The 27328-nt window shown below is 37.3% G+C and overlaps 1 protein-coding gene across 1 annotated transcript in view; it reads right to left on the bottom strand.

The window, feature by feature from the left end:
- LOC128860924 (uncharacterized) overlaps positions 1-27328 on the bottom strand; it is a 266000-nt gene that overhangs the window by 51958 nt on the left and 186714 nt on the right. The window contains exon 13 of the mRNA XM_054098764.1: positions 9674-9882. Within this exon, the coding sequence (XP_053954739.1) occupies positions 9674-9882 (209 nt within the window). The remainder of the gene's footprint in view (positions 1-9673; positions 9883-27328) is intronic.

The following is a 27328-nucleotide window of genomic DNA, read 5'->3' as shown; positions in this document are numbered from 1 at the left end:
AATTAGGTCTTATAATCTAATAGCAGCGGTAGTATTTGCACAAATGCAATACTACTTATAAGATTACGATATTTGTTCTAATATTTGATCTTAAATGTATTAAATTTCAATTGTACTAATGAATTGCTTAGCTTCATATAGGAACTTATGTATTTTGTTTTTTATTTAGTGTTGAATAAATAATTTAATTCAGCAAAATTAGAGAAATGGCAAGTCTAAGATATGATTACGCTTCAGTCGTATTGTTTCATTACTTGAGTCTAATAAGCATATAGCATTCGTATTTACATGGTTTGACAGCCGTGCAAGATATCTGTTAGAAAAGTTTGGAATTTCACTCTTTACAAATGGGATATCTAAGTCCTTGTGTATTGCTTCATTTGTGACAAACCAAGGGGCGTTAACAAGTGCACGCAAAGTTTTTGATTGGTAGCGTTGCAGGATTTCTATATTCGATTTGCTAGCAGTTCCCCAAAGCTGTATACCGTAGGTCCATACAGGCTTTAAAATAGCTTTATATAGTCTTATTTTGTTTTCAAAACTAAGCTGAGATTTACGACCAAGCAGCCAGTGCATTCGCTTGGTTTTATTTTTAAGCTGCTCTTGTTTGGCCTTAATATGGGATTTCCAAGTAAGGCGTCGATCTAAATGCATTCCTAAATATGTTACCTTGGTATTCATTGGTATTACAGCATTATTTAAAAATATTCTAGGCCAGTTATCTTTTCTTAACGTAAAGGTGACATGGGTAGACTTGTCGGAGTTAACTTTGATCCTCCATTTATCAAGCCAAATTTCTAATATATTTAATTGGTTTTGCAGCAAAGAGGATGCTGTTGCAGGTGAATCGCTAGAAGCTATGAAGGCTGTATCGTCAGCGTAAGTAGCCACTTCCACTTCTTCTGTTATTGGCATGTCGGAAGTAAATATTGTGAATAGGACGGGGCCCAACACACTACCCTGGGGCACACCAGCGCTAATATTATATATTTCTGAAGACGCATCTCGGTGTCTAACATAAAAGTGCCTTTCACTCAGATAGGATTTAAGGATCAAATAGAAATGTGCTGGCAGGAGTTTTTTAATTTTGTATAGAAGTCCCACATGCCATACTCTGTCGAATGCCTGTTGAACATCTAAAAAAGCTGCAGAACAGTATTGCTTCCTTTCTAGTGCATCACTAATTACATTTACAACCCTGTGGCATTGTTCTGGTGTGCCATGTCTTGCCCTGAACCCAAACTGATGTTCGGGAATGATGTTGTGGTCCCTAACTACTGGTAACATTCTCTTCAAAAATATTCGTTCGAATATTTTCGAGAACGTTACAAGCAAACTAATGGGGCGGTAAGACTTAAGAAAGTTTTCGGGTTTATTTGGTTTTGGCACCATAACAACAACAGCACATTTCCATTGTGTTGGGTAGTGATTTACATTGAGAATGGCATTGTAGATTATTGTAAGGAATTCAATAGCTTTCTCAGGTAGAGCTTTAACTACTTTACTATCAATGCAGTCATATCCAGGAGCCTTGCAGTTATTTAGTCTAAGTATTTCTTCAGATATTTCACTATTTGATATCCGGCTGATCGGAAAATCCATTTGACATGGGGATTCAAGGAAATTTGTGAACTCCGCATCGTCATTGGCGGCAATTGGAAGATTTGGCTGAAAAATAAAAAATAAAAGTAAATAATTGACGCGTACACTTCTGTTACGTATGTGGCTAAGGTCGTCCTCTTATTTGTGGTGTGCGTGTTGATGTTGTTCGACAAATAGGAGGACTTACAGTTTAAAGTCGACTCCAAGCAGCAAATTGATTTTATGAGGAGAAACACACTCGAAGGTTTGCCATTGGCTACTGAGGGGCGGCCGCTATTAGAAAAACTTTCTATTATTGACGCTTACATTCAAGGATGATAGATTTACCAGGTTTGGTCACAAACTGTGGCAAAATAACGTAACGGGGACTCTACAGAGCGATGATTGCGTTGATTTTTTTGTATATCACTAACACAATCTTAGTTGATTCGTAAATAACTCTCTTCGTGGCCGCAGTTACATCAGCCCAATGGCTGATTCTGTCAAATTCACTGAGAGCCGGTTAACGGTCTGGTATTGGTCATATCTTCTCGGTTCTTTTTATCATGACCTACACCCTTTATTGGGTGGTTGACCGCGCACCTCCTACTATTTGTAATATGCGTCCTAATATTGTTTCACAATCCGAGTTTATGTTATTTATTCTTTTTTTGTTTCTTATATAAGTAGCCTTTTCATAGTAGCAGTACACTCGCAGGTTTGACACTGATTGCGACCGCCATTCTATCATTCGTTGCTTCGTGCCTGGGGTTTCGAACCCGTAACTCTTTAGGCGCGGAAAAAATGGTAATGCAACTTACAGAGTGAGTTGTTTGTATGGTCCTTTTTTAGTTTAGCAAGATAGACTAAAGAAAATTCATCTAACTGGCAACGTTATCCTTTTTATCCATTTCTTTCTAAAGGTAGACAAGGTGAGCCGAAAAAAGAAATAGGCTTGAGGCAGAAAGACACAAAGAAAACTATTTGTGGTTAACTGCTTCGTGTCTCTGATGAAATTTAGCAGGTAGGTGGTACCTTATCCTGCTGCCTCCTAAACAATGAGAGTCAATATTTCTAAATCTTGAATGCATGAAATGCATTCTTATGACAAGAAGTATGATTTATAATTTCATTAAAGTTAAAAGTAACAGTTAAGGAGTGAGTGATAATGTAATTCCACCTCATGCTTCACACAGCTGACGTAAAAGACACTCGCAGTTATGTTAAATCCCACTGAAAATATATCTAATCAATGTCCGGTTAGCACACCGACACCTAAAGTGTCAAAAAAAGCTTTTGTTTTAGTTTCAATAGTTTATAATGCAACATAACATACTTTCTATACCGCTCTGATAAAATTTATAATGAAATTATGTGAAATAATAAACAGATTGTATCTAAATTTAATTCTGGTTTCGACTACTTACACTTCAGGGGACTATCTACGTAGGAAATCCAAAAATATAATACACACGCACGTAATTTCTTAAATAAATCAAGAAAATTATACAGGGTTGCCAATATTCGACGGACCCATCTGGCAACTCTGTATCTTTTGACAAAGACGTCAGATCGCTTAATGGCATACCGCGTTAGAAGCGTCAGTCCAAGCAGATTTTTATCATGGAACAGTACATGCCACGCGAGCGCTCCCAAATTGTTGAAATTTACATTCAACAAAAGAAGTCAATTGTCAAAAAACTCAACGAGCGTATAAAAAATTAAATAATGTGAAAAGTGCGCCTTTTAAGAACACCATTAAACATTTGTACGAAAGGTTTTCGACTGGTGATGCTCTTTTTAATCTAAAGACGCCAAATCAAAACCGACCAAGGTGTCGCCAAGGACATCCCAAAATCGCCGTTCTCAGCTGTTGGGCATTGCTCGGACTACTTTACAACGAATTATCCGCATTGATTTGCATTTATTCCCGTATAAGATTCAATTGACGCAAAGATTGTTGCCTGCGGACAGGCCTCATCGTTCATTATATCTAAACGAAAATAAAATTCCAAAAATTATGAAGTATGTAACCTAATTTAACCCCCACCGTAACCTAATTTGATGCGGTGTAATAGCTCACTCAGCCATAAAAACGGTAGAATTGATAACCTTACATGGACGTAGCAGGGAGTGAATTTAGATTAGAAATCAATCTACATACAAACGCACTAATATCCAAAACTACTGGAAGAACTTTCACAGGTAACTTGAACGTTATAGATTGTCAAAAAAGACTTGCGGTATTTCCGCAAGCTTGTCTTTGCAAGCGCGTAGTTCTAGTTGTATTCGTCGCATCGGTTCACGCTATAGTTTTTTGGAAAGCTCTTTTCACGTGCTAACTGTTTGATTAATTGTTGGTTGCTTTTAGTCGTTCGTGAGTTATAGCGTCGCAAACATGGAGCAAAATAAAGAGAAAATACGGCATATTTTACAGTATTACTATGATAAAGGCAAAAATGCATCTCATGCTGCCAATAAAATTTGTGCAGTTTATGGACCCGATACAGTTTCCCTTTCCACCGCACAACGATGGTTTCAACGCTTTCGTTCTGGTGCAGAGGTGATCGAAGATGCGCCACGGTCCGGAAGGCCTGTCGTCGAAAATTGCGATAAAATCGCTGAATTGATCGAAAGAGACCGGCATAGTAGCAGCCGTAGCATCGGCTAAGAGCTGGGCATGAGTCATCAAACCGTTATAAGGCATTTGAAGAAGCTCGGATTCAAAAAGAAGCTCGATGTATGGGTGCCACACGACTTGACGCAACATTTTTGCCCGTATGGATGCATGCGAATCGCTTCTGAATCGCAACAAAATCGACCCGTTTTTGAAGCGGATGGTGACTGGCGATGAAAAGTGGGTCACTTACGACAACGTGAAGCGCAAACGGTCGTGGTCGAAAAGCGGTGAAGCTGCCCAGACGGTGGCCAAGCCTGGATTGACGGTCAGGAAGGTTCGTCTGTGTGTTTGGTGGGATTGGCAGGGAATCATCCACTATGAGCTGCTCCCCTATGGTCAAACGCTCAATTCGGACCTGTACTGCCAACAACTGGACCGCTTGAATGCAGCACTCATGCAGAAGAGGCCATCTTTGATCAACAGAGGCCGAATTGTCTTCCATCAGGACAACGTCAGGTCACACACATCTTTGGTGTCGCGCCAGAAGCTCCGGGAGCTCGGATGGGAGGTTCTTTTGCATCCATCGTATAGTCCGGATCTCGCATCAAGTGATTACCACCTATTTCTGTCCATGGCGAACGAGCTTGGTGGTCGGAAGTTGTCCACAAGAGAGTCCTGTGAAAATTGGCTCTCCGAGTTTTTTGACAATAGGGAAGCGAGCTTCTATAAGAGGGGCATTATGAAGTTGGCATCTCGTTGGGAACTCGTCATCGAACAAAACGGCGCATATTTGACTTAAATCGCATTATTATAACCAATTTTATGAACAATTGAAAATACCGCAAGACTTTTTTGACAACCTATACTTTAGGCTTTACTTTATACTTTAGGCTTTACGTTATCAAAATGCCTTGTCAGAAGAACAGGCATTGTAATTTTACTTTCTATTTATCCTCAGTCTATGACTGGTGCCTTCCTCTTATTTGTGGTGTGCGTCTTGACACAAATGAAGGGACCTACAGTTTCAAGCCGACTCCGAACGGCAGATATTTTTTATGAGGAGCTTTTTATCGCATAAATACACTCGGAGGTCCGCTATTGCCTGCCGAGAGCCGACCGCTATTAGAAAAAACTTTTTCTTCATTTTGATGTTTCACGGAGACTCGAACCTATGAACTCGGAATTCGGAATAGTAGTCACACACCAATGCATTCGGCTGCGGCGGCCGTACAAAAGAGAAATATTGTTCGAGTATATTTTTTTTATTTTAATCTAGCTGATATTTTCACCGCATTTTTTTTTTTTAATATGATATGCTACCAAATATATGGTCCACTCGATGAATCCAATTTTTGAGTACTTTTTCTATAAATCTGAAAAATAAATCTAAATGAGCCCATTCAGTAAAAATGCGACTACGGTCATTTGACTTGATTTCTTGCACGGGGTGTTTTTTATAGGCACGTAAGCTAAGATCTTTACGTAAAACTTTCCACGTAGCCGAGAAACAAAAGTCAACAAGTTAAGAACGATGAATCGATATTTCGGTGTCTTCTTTAGCACTTCGTTCTGTGAATTTCGAAAACAGATATTTTTTTTCACAGTATATTTTCCTAATTTGCAAGAATTGTTCTGGCGTTAAACTATTCATGACTTGCCAAGCCTTAATGAAGAGAAATCTCAACAGAGTTTGCCATTCTCAGTTGGCAAACCGTAGTTATCGACATCAATAGTTCTCATGCAGCTAAAAAAACACGAGATACAATCGGAAACCGGAAACGGTGAATTTGTCATCAAAACGGAAAGAAGTTTTCCACTTGGTAAAACATAAACGGGAATATAGTATATATGCAGGTATTTATGTATATATATTTGTATGAATATTTTATAAGTTTTTGCCGAAAAGAGAAAGATAGCACTTATTTATGTATATATAAAAAATACTTAGGAATTTAGCCTGAGTTTAGTATAGTAAGAGTATAGTTTACTAAAGGGACAAACATAGAGACAAGATAAAATCGGTATACCATAGCTGCTCGACCTGTTGATTTTGGTAAAAAATCGTAAGGGTCAATCTGTGCTTTTTCCTCTTTTTCTTTTTCTTATTTTTATTACTATACTTAGAAACATCAAACGAAAATTAGTACATCATTTCGTTTGCATGAAAGACTTAAAAAGTTAATTTTTCTTTACTTTAGGATCCGCTGCACTCTACGAAAATTGATAGTTTTGAAAATATTTACTTAAATAAATGATGATTCATCAAGCAGACGGATAGTGCACCAGCACAGAGCGACGAGGAATCGGAAGAGGTGGCGATGTTGTTTTCGTTTTTACAAATTTTAACGGCTACTTTTGGAAGTTTTAAATACTGTATTGATATATTTTTATCTGCCTGTCAACAGCACACGAGAGTTAGTCTAAATAATGTTGGCAGAAGAGTTTCTTAAAAATTCTAGCTTTTATTGCTTCAAAAGCAATTAAAACTCACTCGAGCAATAAAAATAAGTATCAAAGAAATTTTCTTCACTTAATCAAATAATAAATAAAAATACCTTCTCACACGAATCACCTAAATTTTGTGTTTCAGAGATATAGAACGATAGTTAATTAACTCGATTTCAGACTGCTTTTTGAGCTTTTAGTAGGTAAACTATGATTTTTTTTCTTATTTTAACTCAACTTTTTTATTTTTTTTTAACTATAGAGATAAATTGTATCTAAAATTGGGTGAGAAGCGAAAAAATTATTCCTTTAAAAATATTGGTTGAGAGTTTAAAAACTGGCATCTATTGACAATTGGCCGACCTCTAAATTAGTTTTTTGTTTAGCAGCAATTAAGAAATAAATTTTAAAAAACCGAATGTCGTGCAGCTATACAATTTTTTATTTTAAAGCATTTATCAGCAACAGAAATTCACTACAATTGGAAAAAGTATGAAAGGAATCTGCTTCTTCATTTTCTACTGTGCAACGATGGGACTTAGAGCGTACGTCGCCGTGCATTGAGCAAAGTGTGGGATATAGTACGAGAAAACCCTGGTTGGACTAAAGATGGAACTACTAACACAATAGGCATCTCAGGTCAACTTGTGTTCTATATTTAACATGAAGAATTGCATATGGAACATTTTTTCGGAAAATTTGTGCCAATTCAACAAAAAACAGTAGAAAAAATTCGCAAAGCTTCCGGAAACCCACTTTAGAGATGGTGTAATTTTATTTGAAGATTATTGGAATAAGTGTTTTGAAGCAAGAGGGGATTATGTTGCATTAGTAATTTAAGTAAACGGGTATAAAGGCTATTTATTAGCATACAAAAGCTTAAAATTTTATCTAACACCCCTTTTAAATATTGTAAGTCTGTAAGTTATAAGTAAAAGCTTAAGTTTATAAGTACATAAGTCTGCAAGTCTATAGGTAGATGGGTAGGTAAAATGGTTGAAGTGCCACTATGGAACTCCCCAAGTAGGAACTGGCAAGTAGCGCCATTTTGATACCTTTATGAGACCTCCCATAGGCAGATATCTACAGCCAACTGGAGCTGTTAATATAATGGAGCAGATTAACGGGATTTAGGTTGGCGCACTACCACAGGCTGTCGAAGAAAGAAGCACCCAGTGACCTTAATCGTCTAGCTGCCAAACCCGGACATTTACAGGGAAAGTGCTCAACAGTATCCTTCTCTGAACGGTCACCACAGCTTCTACAATGGGGAATAAATGGTAACCCTAGCTTTTCCGCGTGCGTCCCCATCGCACAGTGACCGGTAAACACAGCTATGAGTTCGGAAATTGAATGGTGAGGAGTCCAAAGGACTTTCTGAGTCCTTCGTACAGGTATATCGTATTGGGGTCAAAGGGTTTTCGAAATAGCACATAAAGAAGTGGAGCTCCATCTTTTCTGCGCTTTCCTGAGAAATAATTTGTGCAGTTCCTCTTTAACAAGCGATGAAAATAACGTGGAAGTCGATGGGAAGTAAGCAAGTAAGTAAGTTAAGGGCAGCGCTGGGACAAGTTTTACATGCTTCCTCAGTTTATTAATATTATAGCCCTTCCGAAGAGCTTATCTCCAAACCAGGCATCCATACGGCAAAACAGCTACGTTGTGCATTCACAGCACGACCAGTAGCTTGAGTCCCCATTTTTTGCCGAGCATAAATTTGCAGGAATAGAGGTCTATACTGGCCTTCTTTAGCGAATTTTCAATGTGTAGCTTCCAATGGAGTTTGGAGTCAAGTATCACACCCAGATACCTAACTTCCGATTAAAGCGGTTGTTTCATTTGGGAAGTCTAAAGTTTGGAGTTTTATATTTTCTGGTAAATAGAACCAGCTCCGTTTTGTTAGAGCTGACTCGGGGGTCACCCAGCGACTGAATACAGCCAGTGACCTCTCCAAAATATCAGCCGTGATTGAGGGAAACGGGGTCGATACCATTAGAACCAATTCATCGTTTAGCATTATCAGAACTTCGTCAATAGCAACTAGCCAAAGTAGGATCGAACGAAAACCACCCCGCTGCGTTCCTCTGTGCACGAATCTAGTGACTTTAGCCCCTCTTATCACCGTATTAACTTTGCTGCAGCCAAGTATGGTAGGGACGAGATCCAGAGAGATATGTCTTTCCATCCTAGTCTATCTAAAGCAGTGACAATTGACAATAAGTCTTCTGTAAATGTAAATACTTAAGTATATGGGTTTGTAAGTCTTTTTTTTTTTGTATATATATCTTCTTTTTTTTTGGTAAAGAGTTTGAAATAAAAATGTCAGAAACATTATCAAGGGTGCCGTCACACCGTCGGGCATGCTTCCACTAACACTATAACATTCCTCCTCCTCGATTGATTTCCACTCTGGAACCGCGTTAGAATTTTTGGGGCGCGTTTATCTCTATTGACACAACAGGTTCCTGTGTTTATAAGTCAACAAACTCGTAAGTCTATAAGGTTGCAATTATAAGTGCATAAGTCGGTAAGGCTATAGGTATTTAAGTACTTCAGCTGCTACTTCGAAAACTCTAACTTGTGCTTGTGTACTTGTATAGTCATCAATTTAATTAGACCGAATAATGATATTTAATACCCTCACTTGCACTACTTGACAGCATTTAATAGAAACCCCTATCCTGTTGATCACCAATCACAGCAGTCAGCAAGGCTTTCACAAATAAGTGTGTAGGTATGTATTTCCTTATACGCACATATATAAGTATATATGCCACTTCTTATACAAACAAAACGCAACTTGGTGGGTCACATACTTGAGCTGAAACATTGCTAAGGTCATTTGCGAGTAGAAATAAATACTTTACCAGCTCAACAGCCGAACACATGAATGCATACATAAGTACATATGTATATGGGTATATATGTAGATACCCAAGTATGCTGCGAATGAGTCGGTAAGGTGTGTAGAATATTATCATATGTGAATAATTATAAATTTATTTGTTGCGGAATGTGTAAACTCACCTTGACCGGCTTGTAGGTCAATGTCGATCCTTGCGCTGAATGTGCACGGAAACCACTCTGCGGCATATCAAATGTCTCTGCTGTATTATTGAAGGACCATTTGAAGTTTTCCGGCGGTGGAAATGCATCAACTTCACATAAAATCTCGGCGGCCTCATTACGCGCCACACCGTAGATTTTCTTCTGGTCCGGACGGCAAATGGGCTTGTCTGCCAAAGAGAAAAAAAAAAAAGAAAAATAATAGAAAATAAAAACAAAAATACATTGAGATAGGTCTACATTAATTTGTATGTAAGTGGAAAACTTTATAAAACTAAGTACCTAAATGCAAATGTATGTGTGAGAATACAAATAAAATACATGAATAAATAGAGGTGGCGAATGAAATCTGCTTTGCGAAAAAGAAGGTAAGTGAGAGGTTTGTTGCATGAAGCATCTATACATACTAGTATATATGCATGTATGCAAGTGTGGGTATAATTCGTACCAACTAACCAACACTATTAAATATAAGTATATAGGTATGGGTGCTTGTGAGTATGTATTGCTCCATGACTGTCAGTTGTTGCGAAGCAATGCGGATTACAAAACAAAAAGAAGTATAAATAAAAACAAATAATAAACCACGCAAAAAGCAAAAAAATATGCGCTTTGGCAGCGTAAAAATTCTTCGCGAATAGTCAACAGAAGCGGAATTAAAATAAAAATGCGACAGAAAAATCTCAGCAGTGATATCATTTTTCGCTTTCAACATCGCGACGGACTCCGTTGGCCTAGAAAGTAAGTTAAGAAATACTTTTTGCTTTAGCTGCACTTTGTTTATGATTTTATTTCATACAATATTTTCCTTTATTCTTTATTTTTCTCTACTCTTAGCTGCAATTTTGCGTTTTGTATTTGTTTATTTGCATTTCTGTCTTTTTCGCTTAAAAAATGAGGGCACTCCAACGTTGGTATTTTAGACATATACGATACATAAAATAGCAGTCGCCTGCAGGTGCACTTTTTGCATTGTTCACAAATAGTCCGAGTAAGTGTAAGTAAACACAAAGGCATATGCTGGTCCATACACTCACGCACCCACACACCCTCACACCGACGCAACCAGCCACCCACGTAGCCGCAGCCTAACTGGGACTCATAAATCGCAGCTTAGCTTTGGGCAAAGTTTTCATAGCATACTTTCGAGCTGAAAAATGCCTTGAGCAAGTTTTTATATTTAGGTTGGCAATTTTATGTAGCCCGATGAATTATACAGATGTATATGGAGAATGATAAAAATTAGTTGTGTAAATATCTCGGCGGAAATTGAATTATTTAAGGCGAAAAATTCGGATGCACATTAAGCATTTGCTAGTTGAAATATTTATTGTACTTTACTTATAAATTATTTGTGAGGAATATAACCGCATAACCTAAAAATAACAATTTTGGGGAAACAGCGAAAAATAAGTTTGAAGAAAAAAAAATTAAAAAGTTCCAGAATTGAAGTAGTTGATTTACATTTACGGGGTTATATATCTACCTTGTGTTCGACTAAAAATCCGAAAATTTTTTTATAGCATATTCTGAAAGTACATCATCTTAAAAATATAAATGCAAAAAATTATAAAGATCGGAGCACTAGAAGGAAAGTTACAGACCGTGGAAGCGCGCAACCTTTCTTGGAACGAGAAGTGCACGCAAAACTTTAGACGCGAAAGAGGTGTCGTTGCTGATACTATTTTTGAGTTCGTCCTAGTAATATACTGCTGATTTGGAGGTCTATACGTGAGGTGTCGATCGCAGTAGTTGACATTCGTTTGAAGCGTAAAGATCCGTTTTTAACTGACGCCAAAAATTTCTACGTTCGTCCCGAAAAAAAAGGCATTTGCGGGAAGCCATGCCTTATTATTACCTTTTAAAGAAAAGTATAGCTGAAACGTGTCGTATATCGATTAATATTTAAGATAATCTTGCTCCATCAAATGCAACTTGTTAGGAGTGGTTTCGACGCTTCCAAAGTGGTAATTTCGACGTGAGTGATAAAGATCGAACGAGTGAAGAGGCACCGAAAAAATTCGAAGATATTCAACTACAACAATTATTAAATGAAGACGCATGTCGACTATTTGATGATATGTCTAAAGAGTTGGATGTTGAATGTTGACAATTCCAACCATCGGTAAGCGTTTGCACATGATGGGAATGGTTTCGAAAGCAGGTAACTGGGTGCCACATCAATTGAAGTAGAAAGATATTGAGAGACGTTTGGTGATGTGAGAGATGCTTCTTGAACGGCTGAAAAGAAAAAGTTTTCGGCATCGCATCATCTTTTATGTTAACCCTAACATTTTGATGTTGGAACATGCCAGGTAAACCAAGTCCATCGACAGTGAAAAAAAAAATTCATTCTTCAAAGGTTATATTGTGCATCTGGTGGGATCAGAAGGGTGTCACCTATTATGCACTCCTTAAGCCATCACTGGCGTTCGTTACCGACTACCAACTGCAGCTAATGCGTTTGAATCGAGCTATCCAAAAGAAAAGCGGCCAGGATGGGACGGTAGACATGACAAACTGATTTAGCTTCATGGCAACGCCATGCCACAGGTTGCTGAATCGGTTCACAAATATTTAGAGGCACTGAATTGGAACATTGGGACATCTTGCCACACCCGCCGTATTCCCCAGACATTGCACTTTCGGACTCCGTCTGTGCCGATGACTGCAGTCAGCTCTTATTGGAAAGCGCTTCACTTCTTACGAGAGCATTGCAAACTGACTCAATGAATGGATCAAGTCAAAAGAACGCGAGTTTTTCGTCAGAGGAATCCGTATGCTGCCTGAAAGATGGAGTAAAGTTGTAGCTTCTAATGGCGGATATTTCACTTTTTTAAATAATTCGTAACTTTGACTAAGAAAGGATGGAAACGTATTCCCATAGACAACTAAACCAGTCAGAGATGAATTAGTTTAAGTGAAACTTTACATTTTCAACTTCAAATCTAAGAATTTGTACCATAACACTATGGTCTGATTCTAAAATTTTTTGGCATAAATCCAAAATTTTTTTTTTCGTATTTCAAAAAAATTGGTACGCAGTATTAATTGAGACATTTCAGTGGTCTAAAATATACAAAAAATTATTTGGATATGGCAACTCTGTTCTAAATATAAGCTGTAAAACATGATGCTTCTGAAGCAACAACAAACTTGTAAACAGTTCAGTAAAATATTGTAAGAAAACAGCTGTTCGATAATAGTTAAAAAGGAAAGAAAAGAAATAAATTTATAATGGAAGAATATAAGAAAGAAACTTAATGAAAAAAAATGTGGTTTATTGTGTCATATCTGTATAGTGTGGAGTTTTGTTTAATAGCTTTTTTAACCGAAAATTTCGAATTAACCTGTGTTCTGTGGAGTGAAAGTTGTGTGTATTGTCCCGTATTGTTCCAGATTTTTATGTTCGGTGGAAGTTTGAGGTATGTTCTTTAAAATCATGTATGTAACATTTGCCCGTTTTTGCCCCATTTAAGTATATTTGTAATTTTCAGCAACCTTTAAATTCCAACACGAAGAAATGCTTGGAGTTTGGATAGAGGGCGATCGCAAAACTAATGTTGTTTTGGATCGGGTTTTTTAAAAAATTAACACTAATGAGTTAAGTTTAAAGAAAAAAGGTGAAATAAGAAAAAAAATACAAAATTTATTAGCATATGTTAGCGAAAAATTATCAAAATGTAATCGTATGGTATTTTTGGTTTTCAATGTCAGTTCATAAAATATTAGTTCACGGCTCACAGATTATAGAAAATTGCGTAATTGTTGGTTGTTTTGGTGAAAATGCGTCAGAAGCTCGAAATAAATTATACAAGAGAGATCGCATCGCGCATGCAAGAAAAAATACAAGAAAAAAAATATGACTGATGTTTTCAATAGAGCAATGGATTCTTCAGACCCCCTTCTTTCCAGCTTGTCTTTATCCGCTAGAGAAAAATATCGGAAAAGAGAGAAGCTACCAGAAGAAGTAATACAATTGCTTGCACCATCAAGTGAGCTTCAAATTTTCAACCACTTGCCAGGGGGATCTGAATACGATTCGGATAATTCTGATTCCGATATATCGGAAGCAGACGTTGTGGAGAACGCTTTAGTTTTAGATACGGAAGACTGTGATTTCGAATGATTTGTTTGGTACATATAACTTTTTATATTGTATTCAAGTGAATTTAATAATTCTGTAACTTCTCTCTCATTTCAGATGTACAGTTAATGTTATTATAAAAATAATTGTTTCAGTAAAAACAAATGTATAAATATTTGGATAATAAAATTATTTGAAAACTTTTGCCTATCATATGCAAATTTTTCATTTTATGAAACCAAATTTTTACTATAGGTCCAAGGGAGGTACTCCTAGGGACTGGCCGATTTCAACTCTTTTTGGTATCGTCGTTGCGTATTACGAGAATAACATATTTACCAATTTTCGTTAAGATATCACAATTTTTGGAGCCGAAATTCAAAAATTTTTACTATAGGTCCAAGGGAGGTACCCCTGGGGAATGACCGATTTCATCCATTCTTGGAATTTTTCTTAACTAAGTCATATATAACCTGTATGCGAAATTTCAATGGCCTAGTACCACTCCTTCTAATTTATGCCAAAAAATTTGAATTTCAGACCATAGTGCATAAGTCGGATATTGATTTGAATATGAAATGAGAAATGCACTGACTCTGAAACCCTTTTGAGTTTTTTACTAACTTTTTTATCTAATTTGGTAACAGATGGCGAAAGCACAGCTAATGCGAGTTGTGTTAGCTGGGACTGGAAAGGGATCCCCTTGAACTTTGCGTACATGAATGGTCTCGCCCTGTTTTATAGCGTCTCATTCTCACTGTTCCTCAAGAGAACTGCAGATTGTATTAAACTCAATAAGAACTCTACGAATGGGGGTAAAATGTAAGTATTTAGATTTAAATGTGACAACACGAAAAGGAGAATCGCATTAGGATCGTCGGAGCCTATCTGATCAAGAAGTGTTGCGCAGTCAAATAAACCATTAAGTATTGAATACTCCGCCTACTTGAAAGGGGTTTCAGATGTGTGAGCAAATGACGGCCACTGTAAGACGGGAATCGGTCTTGAAAATGAAGCGATTGAAGAATGAAACGAACGAAGTAACGTTGGAGATCAATAGCATCACTTGCTAGTTGCCTTGATTTAGTACCACCATATAATTATTTATAACTATATTATTTGTAATTATATTTCAAGTAAATAAATAAGTACAGGCTGCGCAATCTCGAGCTTCGGCATGGAAATATTGAATAACTTTGCTATCCATTGTCAGAAGGACTTGAGAAAAAATAATTTGGAAACGTCAATTCAGTACAATTTTAACGATGAATAACTGTATACCTAAAGAACTCGCGGAAATTGTGACCATGTATTTGGAAAATGGTCGTTCAATTGTGCTTGCTCAACGTGCATACCGTCGAAAATACCGCGGTCGTAAAGGGCCTTCTGATAACACCATACGCAATCTGACTAAAAATTTAGAAGAATCGGGGTCTGTAGCAGATCATCAACGTGTTTCAGTTCGTAAAAGACGCTCCAATGAAATTGTTGAAACTGCCACACGGCGATCAAAACGATGAACTTTTTGAAGCTAAAGTTCCCTGGCCGGTTGATGTCGAAAGGTGGCGATGTTGAGTGGCCTCCAAGATCGCCGGATTTGACGCCGCCGGATTTTTTTTTGTGGGGCTATTTAAAAAGTAGAGTATACGCCAACAAGCCCACTACATTGGAAGCGCTCAGGACCAACATTAGATCTGAAATTGAGGCAATATCACCCGAAATGCTAGCAAAAGTAATGGAAAATTCGAAAAAAAGAGCACAATATTGTGTGGCTCGTAAAGGTGGTCATTTGTTGGATGTTGTGTTCTAAGTGCAGTTGAAACACATTGCAAAGGACAAAATCAAATAAAAAAATACCAACAAACATTCAATTTTGCTAGTTGCAAAAGTTATTCAATATTTCCATACCGAAGCTCGAGATGGCGCACCCTGTACATTGGCGTCTCTCAATTCTATCAGCGTGGAAGTTGTAGAGTGGCTCTTAGACCTGTAGAATCACATTCGAACTGTGTACTTATTCCTCCTCTTGATTAGCGCTATAACCGCTTACATGATTTTGACTGAGTTTAACAAATCCCGCCAGTCGTTTCTTTCTCGTGCTCACCGGTGCTAGTTGGACACACCAAGTGGAGCCAAGTCTTAATCCAATGGATAGGAGTTCTTCCTTTTCCTCTGCTACCACCAGCTGGTACCGCAACGAATACTCTCAGAGCCGGAGTGCTTGTTTCCATTCGAACGACATGGCCCAGCTATTTTTATACGCTTTTATTTAATTGTTGCATAGAAGATTGGGGCAATATGAATCTCGATTAAATTATTTTTGGTGCTGCAGTATCTAATGATTTCTAGCAGGCCAATAGACTCTTAACTAAATCCACTGCAAATCAAAGTGCGCAGGCTTTGTGAGCTGAAAGGACATTTCTCCACGGATATCAGCAGAACTCTTGCTATGATCTCGTTTTTACAAACGAATATTTTTTGTAGTTTCATTATAAAAAAATATTTCAATTAATATTGAGACATAAAACTCTTTTGCTGTAGTGTCCAGTCGTTTAAAGATCTAAAATTTGCTTTGCATTGAATGGTCGCGCAATTTTTTCCACTGCCCATTATTAAAGTGTTTCAGCTAAATAAAATAACTGCAAAAAATGCCAAAGAAGCCTTTTTCAATTCCAATATGCTGTGGAATCAAGAGTTGCTGAAAACAAAGTTTAAGTTGTTTATAGAAACTAGTTTCTCAGCATTCCATGTTGACAATTTTAAGCGTTTCATCAATTTGAAACTACTGCTGTCGGAGCAGACAAGGAAAGAAGAAAGTTAATAAATTTAAATGCAAGTATTTTTACTATTTTTTCGAGCAGGCAAGATTGCAAAGAGGGGAGAGTCGGCACGGATATAGGTACCTCTGTTTTTGCTGAAGGATTCAAGATGGATTCTGAAGTGGTAGCGCGGTTTTTTTCTAAATCAGCCAGCATTGCAGTCTTCTTTAAACTACCGGAAACTAGCAGCGTTTTTCAAGTAAAGGTCTTCGCGATCCTGCAAGCATGCAAAATGCTTATGAATCGCTTCTGGGAGGGAGACATTAATCTTTTTTGCGATAGTCAATCAGCAACCAAGGTCCTGTCGTCGACATATTGCAGCTCTCTTCTCGTAAACTCCTGTAAGGAGGAACTCAAACGTCGCGAACGTGCAGGAAACATTTCCCTTATCTGGGTTCCTGGCACAGGAATATAGAGGGAAATGAAAATACTGATGAGCTTGCCAGGAAGGAGTCGACAGAACCGGTTTCAGTTGTCCCCTTCTCAGACATCGGTGTCCCCTTGACCGTTGTTAAAGGGAAACTACACAATTTCTTTCTAAAAAAAGCGCAAGACAGATGGAGGTCTGTCTCATCGTGTGCTATTTCGAAAACACTATGGTCTCAATACGATAGAAACATAACGCTTAAGGTGATAGGAATCCTCCGCCATTCAATTTCCAAACTCATTGCGGTCCTCACAGGTCACTGGGTGATCGGTACTCATGCGGAGAAGCTTGGAATTTCGTACAACCCCTATTGCAGAAGCTGTAAGGATCCTGCAGAGAAAGAGACTGTTAAGCACTTTATCTGCAAATGTCCGGCTCTGGCGGCTAGGCGCTTGAGATTCCAGCCTACGAGTAGATCCCTTTTCTCTTCTCCACTACATCAACAGCACTGGATGGCTGTAGACGGTTTTCTCTTCCCTAAATTTTTTCGCAAAATTTTTATGGTATCAAAAAGGCACGTAAGTGCTACTTGTAGTGTAACTGGGGTACTCTTGTCAGCTAACCTACCTACCAGTTTTACTATAAAAAGGTCCTTGGGGGGATTTGCCGGTACGAAGAATGTGAATGTGCAAATTGATTTTACCGAAAAGGGGCCCTCGTGTTTTGCTTTGGTGCAAAAAATTTAATAAATACAAAATTAATCACCCTATCGAATTTTCGCAAATGGTGGCGTACGTCAAACATATTTGACAATTGTGAACTAACCAGCAGCGTATAAGTCAAAGTGAAAATTTCCATCACTAAATTGTTTTTTTTTTTTTAATTACAATATTAAAAAAGAATACCATTGGGTGTTTAATTTTGCGCCTCCTTGCATATTGAGAAAATGTAAAATGCAGGCAGAGGAAAAAATTATAGAAAATCGACTGGAATTTTGAGTCACTTCCAACTTGCTGTTTATTATAGTAGAATTTGGTGGGCTATTAAAATGGCCACTAAAATTTTTTTTGAAATTTTCTTAAATTTTGTTGTTTGGTTTTTTTTTCTTTGCTGTTTTGTTTTTTTTTTCATTTTTTGTTTTCCGTGATAATATTTTTTATATGACAATTTGAAAAAGAGCTAAAGAACTGCTATAAAAAACACAGAGTATCTTTCTGCACATATCAGCGCTTCTAGTTGGAGCGCAGAGCTTTTTGATTTAAAAGTTCGAAATTTTGATGCACATTTTTCGAATTTTCATAAGTTTTATTCAATGTTTGAAACTTTTTTTGATGTAATATTTTTAGTTGATAAAAATTTGTTATAAAAAATGTATGAAAATTAAAAAGACACTAGGAAAGTAGACAAAAGTGGTGAAAATGTGGAGGTGCTATTGTTTTTTCGCGGGCTGTACAAACTTTTATTGAATTATTCGGAGTATATTGTAGAGAATTGTAGGAAGTGGTACGAGGTGGTTAGGAGCAAGAAATTATCTCAAAAATATTTACACTTTTCGCAGAAAACTTATTAAAAAAAATCTCAGCTAAGAATGTTCATAGCTAAATTATTCGTACTAGAGCTTCTCCTTTCATCAGTAAAGAAGCACTCCTTCTTTCCTCAGGCCTTTTCCTTTTATACAAGTACTCGTAGTAGTAATAAAAAAACTGCATGAAATCTCTCACGTATCTTATAAACTAAGTTCTAGATGTTTAATTTTTTCCCAATAGCTTAACCCAGCTAAGAGTTTGCAAAATGTCTAAGGTGCAGCAAAATTAGCTGCCTTTGGAATATAGAGGGTGGTTAAGTTCTAAGGGCCGGTGTTGATTTTGAATAAAATACAATTTTTACCAAATTATTGCCATTTTTCTTTATTATGGTAATATTAGTATGACTCAATGCCGCACAAAACAAAATATTGGCCGAATGACCGCCGCGGCCTTGGCGGCACACCTCCATCCGATGGTCCAAATTTTCGATGACGCTGAGGCATAATTGAGGTTCTATACCGTTAATATGCCGAATTATCTCATCCCTTAGCTTTTGAGTTGTTGCTGGGTTATCGACGTACACCTTTTCCTTCTAATAACCCCAAGGAAAGAAGTCCAACGGTGTCAAATCACATGATCTTGGCGGCCAATTGACATCGCCGCGACGTGAGATTATTCGGCCATCAAATTTTTCGGGCAAAAGAGCCATCGTTTCGTTAGCTGTGTGACAAGTGACACCGTCCTGTTGAAACCACATATCGTCCACATCCATATCTTCCGATTCGGGGCATAAAAAGTTCGTTGTCATCTCACGATAGCGAACACTATTCACAGTAATTGCCTGACCGGCCTCATTTTGAAAAAATACGGCCCAATGATGCCGCCGGCCCATAAACCGCACCAAACAGTCCCTCGTGGGTGCATTGTGCATTGGTTTTTCGGCAATCACTCTTGGATTATCATTCGCCCAAACGCGGCAATTCTGCTTATTGACGAATCCATTGAGGTGAAAATGTGCCTCATCACTGAAGATGATGTTCTTCACGAAGTGCGCGATGTGCATTTTGATTGAACGCCTGTTTTCATAATAAGCCTGAATAACTTAAGCGCGTTGCTCGATTGTGTATCTTTCCATGGTTCAAATTGAGTGAATCTGAAATTGAAAATTGTCAAATAAATGTAAAAAGAAGCTTGATGTTTAGGTGTGGCTTCCATTCAACATCGGCCCTTGAAATTAAACCCATCCTTATAACAACTAACAGACTACAATTAAAATTGTGTTAAGATTCATTGGCAATATAAATAGCAAACCGAAAGCACTACCACTTTACCAAAGCCTCTCAATTGGCTCCGTGAAATCTAGAAAAAGCTTTCGAAACTTACAAAATCTAATAAAAAACTCCTCAGAAACTTTTTGGCTTGAATAAAACCCATTTGAGTGCGTATTAGAATTTTGCTTTTACACAACAGCAGCAACTACTCACTTCGGGCTTTAAAATAAGGTTCGTACATAATTGAGTTTATAGCGCATCATTAAAGCAAATTCGAAGCATTGAACTCAGTTTCACTCTCTTGCCCACAGAAACGCCCTTTGACTAATAAATAATGCAATTTTCCATCAAAATATAAGGAAGAAGCAAAAAAAAAAAAACAAAAAGAAAGGCAAAACAAATGCAACAAGCAACGAAATGTATGCATGCATATGAAAACAACAACCACTGATCAGATAGCGGGCGAACCAAGCAACATGACCACCACCATCCTCACTACCACCACCACCACCACCAATATACTACCGTAAAACCATAACTTGAGGTTACCATTGAGCTGGCTAACATTGAAGTTAAAGTTTATGTGAAAAGTAGCAGGAAAATAAAAGTGAGCTATGTCGGTACACACAGACCAACATACAGAGAAATTTCAAAACAAAAAAAACTAAATACCAAAAAACCTGCTACGTTCTTAGAAATATTCAGATATATTCGCTTTTTATTGCTCTTTTCTCTTCATTTTGGGTGTTGTTGTTGATATTTACAATTTACTGTTCTTCAAGAAAATTAAATTTGTTCTAATTTGAGCACTTCGTCAGTATAAATAAGTGGTCGACAAGTGGAGGGATGGCTTTTGGTTCAGAGAATTCCACATATACATAGCCATGGCAGAAGATTTAAGGCACAAGATAAGCCATAAAGGGAATTTATACTTCTGTACTTACAGCAACACTAACACACCAACACACTAACACGCACATACTCATGCTTTGCAATAGAGTGTCTGCCTCTTTTTGTTCACCCGCAGTCACAAAATTTCACCACATCCACCACTAAAGCATAATAACACAGAGCATTAGAGTCCGAAAAGTTTAAATTTATAAATTTATTTACTCAGCTACTTTGTGCATGCCCAGTAACTTTCCGCCCGGCCGCAAGTGCCGAAAGGACGTTGGCCGCAAGGCGAGCAACAAAGTTGTGCCATAATAAAAAATATGTGAAAAAGGCATGCGAGCAGTTTTTGTTGTTGTGTTTTTCTACTGCTGCTTATTTTATAGCTCGAGAAGAGGTCTTTCGAATGACGCTAACGTCAATAATTTTTATATAATGCATGTGAGTATACATACAGACGTAGGAGTGAACATATTTGCTGTCTATGAAAATGGCAAGCCAATTGGCAATGATAAGACTTTCTGAGGTAAACAAAAAGAAAAAGGTTTTCGTGACCAAACGGATGAAGCTATCGGGCATTTTTTGACTTTTTCTGCTGTCAAAAATTAAGCTTAGTTAAATATTTTAAGTGCAAGTGTGGAGCTGAAAGCTGCGCTGACGTGCCTTCTGTACAAAAAGGATCCGGAAAAAAATAGTGCATATCAATATTTTGAGCAATTTTGACTATTTTTTTAACACACTTTTATTAGGTCGGGTTGTATGTATGTATGTATGTATGTAACGGAATCTTTGAGCTTAATTTTCACTGGCTTCTAAAAATCTGATCGACTTGAAATTTTGCACACCTATCAAGGACCGATGACAATGCAATAATTTGATAAAAGTTTTCCATTGTTCTTATTAGGATTGCCACGATTAATATTTTCTTTTTTTTACTGTGGGCAAAAAGTAAGGTGAATTTGGTTGTAAAATGAAAAATCTTTATTTATTCTTGTAAATCAGTTCCTCAGGCTCCCTCCACGAAATAAGTTCTTCATCCCCATTACTTCTTTATCACGGCCGATAAATGCATAGCTCTAGACTCACAGTCGATTTAACTATTTTTTATTCTTTTTGCTTTTTGAATATTTATTACTATAATTATTTAAAATTTACAAAATTATTTTTACGTAAGGGGTTACATGAGTTTCGTGGGTTTAAAAAATCGATTTTTTTAGCTTATTAATTTCTACAACATCTCAAGAATATTATCCTAAATTTTCAAGTTGATCTGAATAATAGTTTCGGAGACACAACCTATGGAAGGTGTGCGCTCCAAGCCGCTTTTATTGTTACTCAAAACGTTAAATGGGTTTTTCTCGGAAATGTGTTTCCAAAGTCGGTTGTCAAATGTTCTCGAAAACTACTCAACCGATCTTGATGAAATTTTACACAGGTGTTTGAGATACAATTTACTCGTGCTTGAGCGAAGGATTTTGGCTTTTCTTTTCAATTACAACTATTTTGAAAAAACTGAAATGCCAAGCAAATTTGACCGAAATACTAATTTTTTTGGAAAAATGTCTGCCAAAATTTATCAATTTTTACTTTTTTTCTTTCCTTCGTTCAAGCACGAGTTTATAGTCTTAAGTAAAACACTTCTTTTTGTTTTTTTCATTGTCGATAATCCTGTCAGGAGTTATGCTGACAGCGCGGACGCACGAGGGGTCACCGGAAATAAAGTCACAATGAAGTCACAATGTTTGATCGGTCAACCGTTTTAACTCAATCTTTAAAGATACATTTTCTAGTAATTAATCGTTCCTTTTGTAAATCTGATACTTATTTTCCATTTTATAATCAATTTACGGCCGAATTTTAACGTAAAAATCGAAATCATTTCTTTTAAAAGCTGCCATTTTGTGAAAATTCACTATTTCGATTAGCCGAACGATTAATTACTAGATAATCTAATATATTAACAAAATTTGTTTGGTTTTTTGATTTCAGATAATTCAATCCTGAGTTACGATGTACACCGTAAATCGTCTTTTTTTAAAGGAGGTTCCAGAAATCGCCTGCAGCGCGCTCTATAATCAACATTTTCATAAATAAAAAATTTTGTTACGTTCTTGAAGGATGCTTTTATAACCGCCAAAAATTTTCAAATTAAAATATTCTGAAGTTTCTTCAGGATAAATCCTTGACAACCCGTCTTTTATTTGATTCATAACTGCGTATAACCCCTTAAGGCATGAGGAGCGGCAGCGAAAACGAACATTGACATCATTGAGAGGTTCTAGGCAAAAACACTGCGAATAAACACCGGATACTCGATTTAATCTAGCCACAAGCTAATACGTAACAAAACGGGAAGAGATAAGAGGATTCAGTGGCAAGTACAGCAGTCGTTTGGCGAGCCACCCCAATGCGTTTGTCAGGGTCATAATTCAGCCAAACACCTACGTGCCGCACCACAAACGGCGTACACTTGTTCAAACTATATAAAACATAAACAAAATTATAAAATCAGCCTCGATATGTCACAGCTCTCGCTTCATGTTCAGTAAGTTTCCTCCATCAAGCGCATGTGGTGAGCCAATTCTTTAGACGAACGTGGACTTCGCCTATTTCGCGCTCTTCAAGATCGCTCATTAACCAAAGTTATATAAATTATATAATGTTTAAATTAGAAAGTTAAAAATATGCAATACAAATTTAAAACAAAATAAATAGATTAGTAATAGACATACATAATTGACGCTTATACCCTTTTTGGGTGTTTGACCGAGCTCCTCCTCCTATTTGTGGTGAGCGTGTTGATGTTGTTCTACAAATGGAGGGACCTTCAGTTTCAAGCCGACTTCGAACGGCAGATATTTTTTTATGAAGAGCTTTTTCATGGCAGAAATACACTCGGAGATTTGCCATTGCCTGCCGAGGGGCGACCGCTTTACAAAAATGTTTTTCTTAATCTTGGTCTTTCACCGAGATTCGAACTGACGTTCTCTCTGTGAATTCCGAATGGTAGTAACGCACCAACCCATTCGGCTACGGCGGCCGCGGTAAACAATACGGTGAGATATATTAGTCACAATTACAATAAAAAAATTTATATCCAGATTAAGTTTTGACTTGTAAGTCTCTCGAGAGTTACAAACAAAATACTTAGACTGCCTTACACAACGTGCAAGCCGTTAATTACGATTAGAATTGGTCTTTTGATAAGGTAAATAGAACATTTAAAATTACGAGCAGGGCAATCGAAAAGTAAAAGCTCCAGTAGCTCCAACCCGCCTGGTGTCTATTTCTAATGCGAATTTAAGGAGGCATTTCCTCCCCTACTGCTAAGATGTCTTCCAAACCTTCAAGGTGTGGTGCCCCCAGATATTTTAAGCTTGTTCTGAATAACGCAGGACATCCGCAAATAAGATGCTTTACTGTTTCTGTGAGACCTGCTGGCTACATTTCTAGCATTTCTCGCTGTACGAGATTCCTATCTTATAAGCGTACGCTGCTACTGCGCCATATCCCGTCAGCGCGCCTATCATAGTTCTATAAGCTCTTCGTCTTAGTGATAATGTGCATCGAGTACGACTGTGATCGTCAGATTTTGCATTCCTGCTAGTGAACTAAGTTCTCCCATCTTGCCCGGCATTTTCTGATCAAATTTTCGTCTAGTTCATTGTAACAACAGGCCCCTACTTTTATATGCAGGCAACCTATAAGGCCAATGAAGGGAAAGAATGGCAAATCTAGTCAAATATTTCTGAAGCTTCTCAACTCTGAAATATGAGCCCATATAAAATGGATACCAGAAAATGCTGCAATATTCGGGGTTTAATCAAATAAGAAAAAAAAAAATACAGCTTCTTCAGCGTAGAAAGGTCTCGGTTCTCCTTTGAATTCCCTACTACAAAGCCGAGCATAGATTTAGACATAGCAATCCTGCAATCTTTGTGTTAAGAAAATGACACCTTCTATGTAAATATGAGTCACATTTTTTTCATAAATTCTTTTGAGGGTGATAGTGCCCAACTTGTAGTCGAAATCAATCGAACTTTGCGTATACTGAATGATAAGTGCTGGCACCTGCCAACATGAAGAGGAAAGGAGCTATCCCAAGCTTTGTCTTGTCAATTCCTCTTAAAGTCTTATGTAGTCCTCTATACGACTATAAGGTTTCAAGTCAGCTGCATACAATAGACAACGCGATGTCCAGAAAATGTGTCGAATATCATTACCAAAGATTAAGAATAGTAATGCCTCAAAATGGCTGCCTTGAGGTACCTCTAAGGTAACTTTGATATTAGAAACCCTAAAAAGATTTTAGCTATGCAGTTTTTTAGCATATTCTCAGCTTATTTTTGTTTAATAAAGTGCAAGTTTGAAGTTGTTGAAAAATCCAGCTGATCTTTTTTAATTACTTTATTCTGTATAACTTTTTTTCTGTAATGAATGCAAATATTTTTTTTTTTTTATATGTAGAAAATGTGCAACCAACGCAATTTTTTTGTCCCTTCAAACTTGCAATTTATGTTTCTTTTTCTCTAAATTCTGATCAAAAAGTGTGGAATTTTGATGAGGTGAAGAATAGTTTAACTTTGTAAAGTTTGAAGCTTTAATTTATGGGATTTTTGTGAAAGAATGAACTACGTTTTCTTAAAAATTCATGAAACGCACTATACACCGAGGATCCTGTTACAAATAAACCTATAAAGTACCTGTGGAGCTCTTCAGCTTCACGAGCTCGACAACCAACCCTCAAACATTTTTAGACACACACAGGGAGCCGCCCATTAGAAACATCAGACCGATACTTACAACTCATCGTTCGAGGCCCAATATTTTCATCCACACAGACATTTACGATGGCAATCATGTCTTTCACAGAATTTGTTCTGTTCGAGCCCAATTGGAACCACCATAAGTAGAACCATGTGGAGTTGTTTTACATTTCAATGAGCGAGACTTTTTTCTTAAAAATAATGGTAAACAGAAGACAATCAATATGGAATCACTTGGACCAGGTTATACGGTCGCGTGAGATCACATCGACTAGGGTACACAGAAACAGTCTATTGAACTCACTACAACAACACATAATCCAAGACGACGCGGACACCCCGCGGAAAAATGTTTCATTTCCCGATTAAAACATGATGGTCCAAGCAGATGAGCTCAGGCAAAGTGGCCGTCTTCGGAAGTTTGTTTCGCTCCTGTGTTTGAATAGCAAAATCACTGGAAGAGGAGTAACTGTGGCGGTTTTACATTACGCATCATCGCCTTTGGATTATAGGAACAAGGGGTTTGAACCACCAAATTGACACTCAAACATCAACTACGCATATTTTCCGGCTATTGGAATACTTCCTCCTTCTCTTACAAGCAGCAAGGCGACTGAACGGATCGCTTTCGTTATAGTCGAAGTTACTAAATAAATCAGCAATAGCTCTTTGATCCTCGCTTTTCGGAGTTGGCTGAAGTTTTTTAGCAGGTTTTAGATTTTTTAAAAACAATCCAAATAATCATTCAATTTTGTTTTTAAATACATTTTTTACTAAGTAAAAAAAATGGTTTTGAGTGAGAAAAATCCGTTTTTTTTACCTGTATGCGCTACTTTGCTTGTATGTTTGTATAACTCACAAGTGCCGTACTTGATTGGTGATGACATGATTTTGGTGATTAATTTTGCGCTACCTTGTTTATGTTTCATGCTTATTATTACTACTATTTTTATTAGCTACGGCGGCTGCTGAATAAGTTGGTGAATAACAATAATTCGGAAGTGCGAAGGTTTGCATATCCGTGCATGAAATACCAAAATCATAGAAACAGTTTTTTCTAATAGCGGTCGCTCCTCGGCAGAGAATGAGAAGTAGCTCGGTCAAACACCCAAAAAGGGTGTAAGCGTGTATATAATTTTACTATGACAGTTATTAATATTAGTATTTCTTATCTATTTTTAATCATTTCCTAGATATTAGAAAGTGCAAGTATAATCAAATACTTTTCACTCCATTTAAGATATGCGTTACACACATAAATACATAACTGCTGGATGAGTTGCGTCTAACGAAAGAGTGAGTGGTGCAAGGAAAGTGCGTAAAATAGTTTTCTTTTGTAGTGAAACAGCAGCAAACAAAAAAGAAAAACAGTAAAACTTCTGAGGCAAGAAAAAGGGAATAGTTTCCTTTTTATTACAGTGCCAGTCAGTCACTCATACGCGCCGGCATACCCGCACTTGCACTTCTCCTCCCATACGCAATCACTCACATTCCGAATGTTGCAATCGCATCGCCTACTTTCAACTTTCTGCTTTCCGCTTCTCCAGCTACATTTTTGCCTTTGGCATCTGTTGCAACTGGCAAAACTTTAAAAGTAGAAATCTGGGTCCCAGGGCGAACTGTGATAACTATGTGAAGTCCCGAAAGAAGTGGAGCGAGCAAATGTTTATGGTGTTTCGTTTGCTTTGTGCAAACTGAAACATTTTTCTAGATTACTTTCTCATACTTAAGTGCAGATAAATATGTACATATTGTTAATTTCGTTTTGTGTCAGAGCGTCTCGTCCGTATAAGTGGATATGTCTTTGTAGCGGCGCGAAAAATAAACTCAGTTTTGGAATTTTTTTTAGCTGTGCAATGAAATGAATTAAAATTGCGAAATCGGATCTT

This window comes from Anastrepha ludens, chromosome 2 (genome assembly GCF_028408465.1).
Source record: "Anastrepha ludens isolate Willacy chromosome 2, idAnaLude1.1, whole genome shotgun sequence".
NCBI classification, from domain to species: domain Eukaryota; kingdom Metazoa; phylum Arthropoda; class Insecta; order Diptera; family Tephritidae; genus Anastrepha; species Anastrepha ludens.
This window is presented reverse-complemented; position numbering and strand designations above follow the sequence as displayed.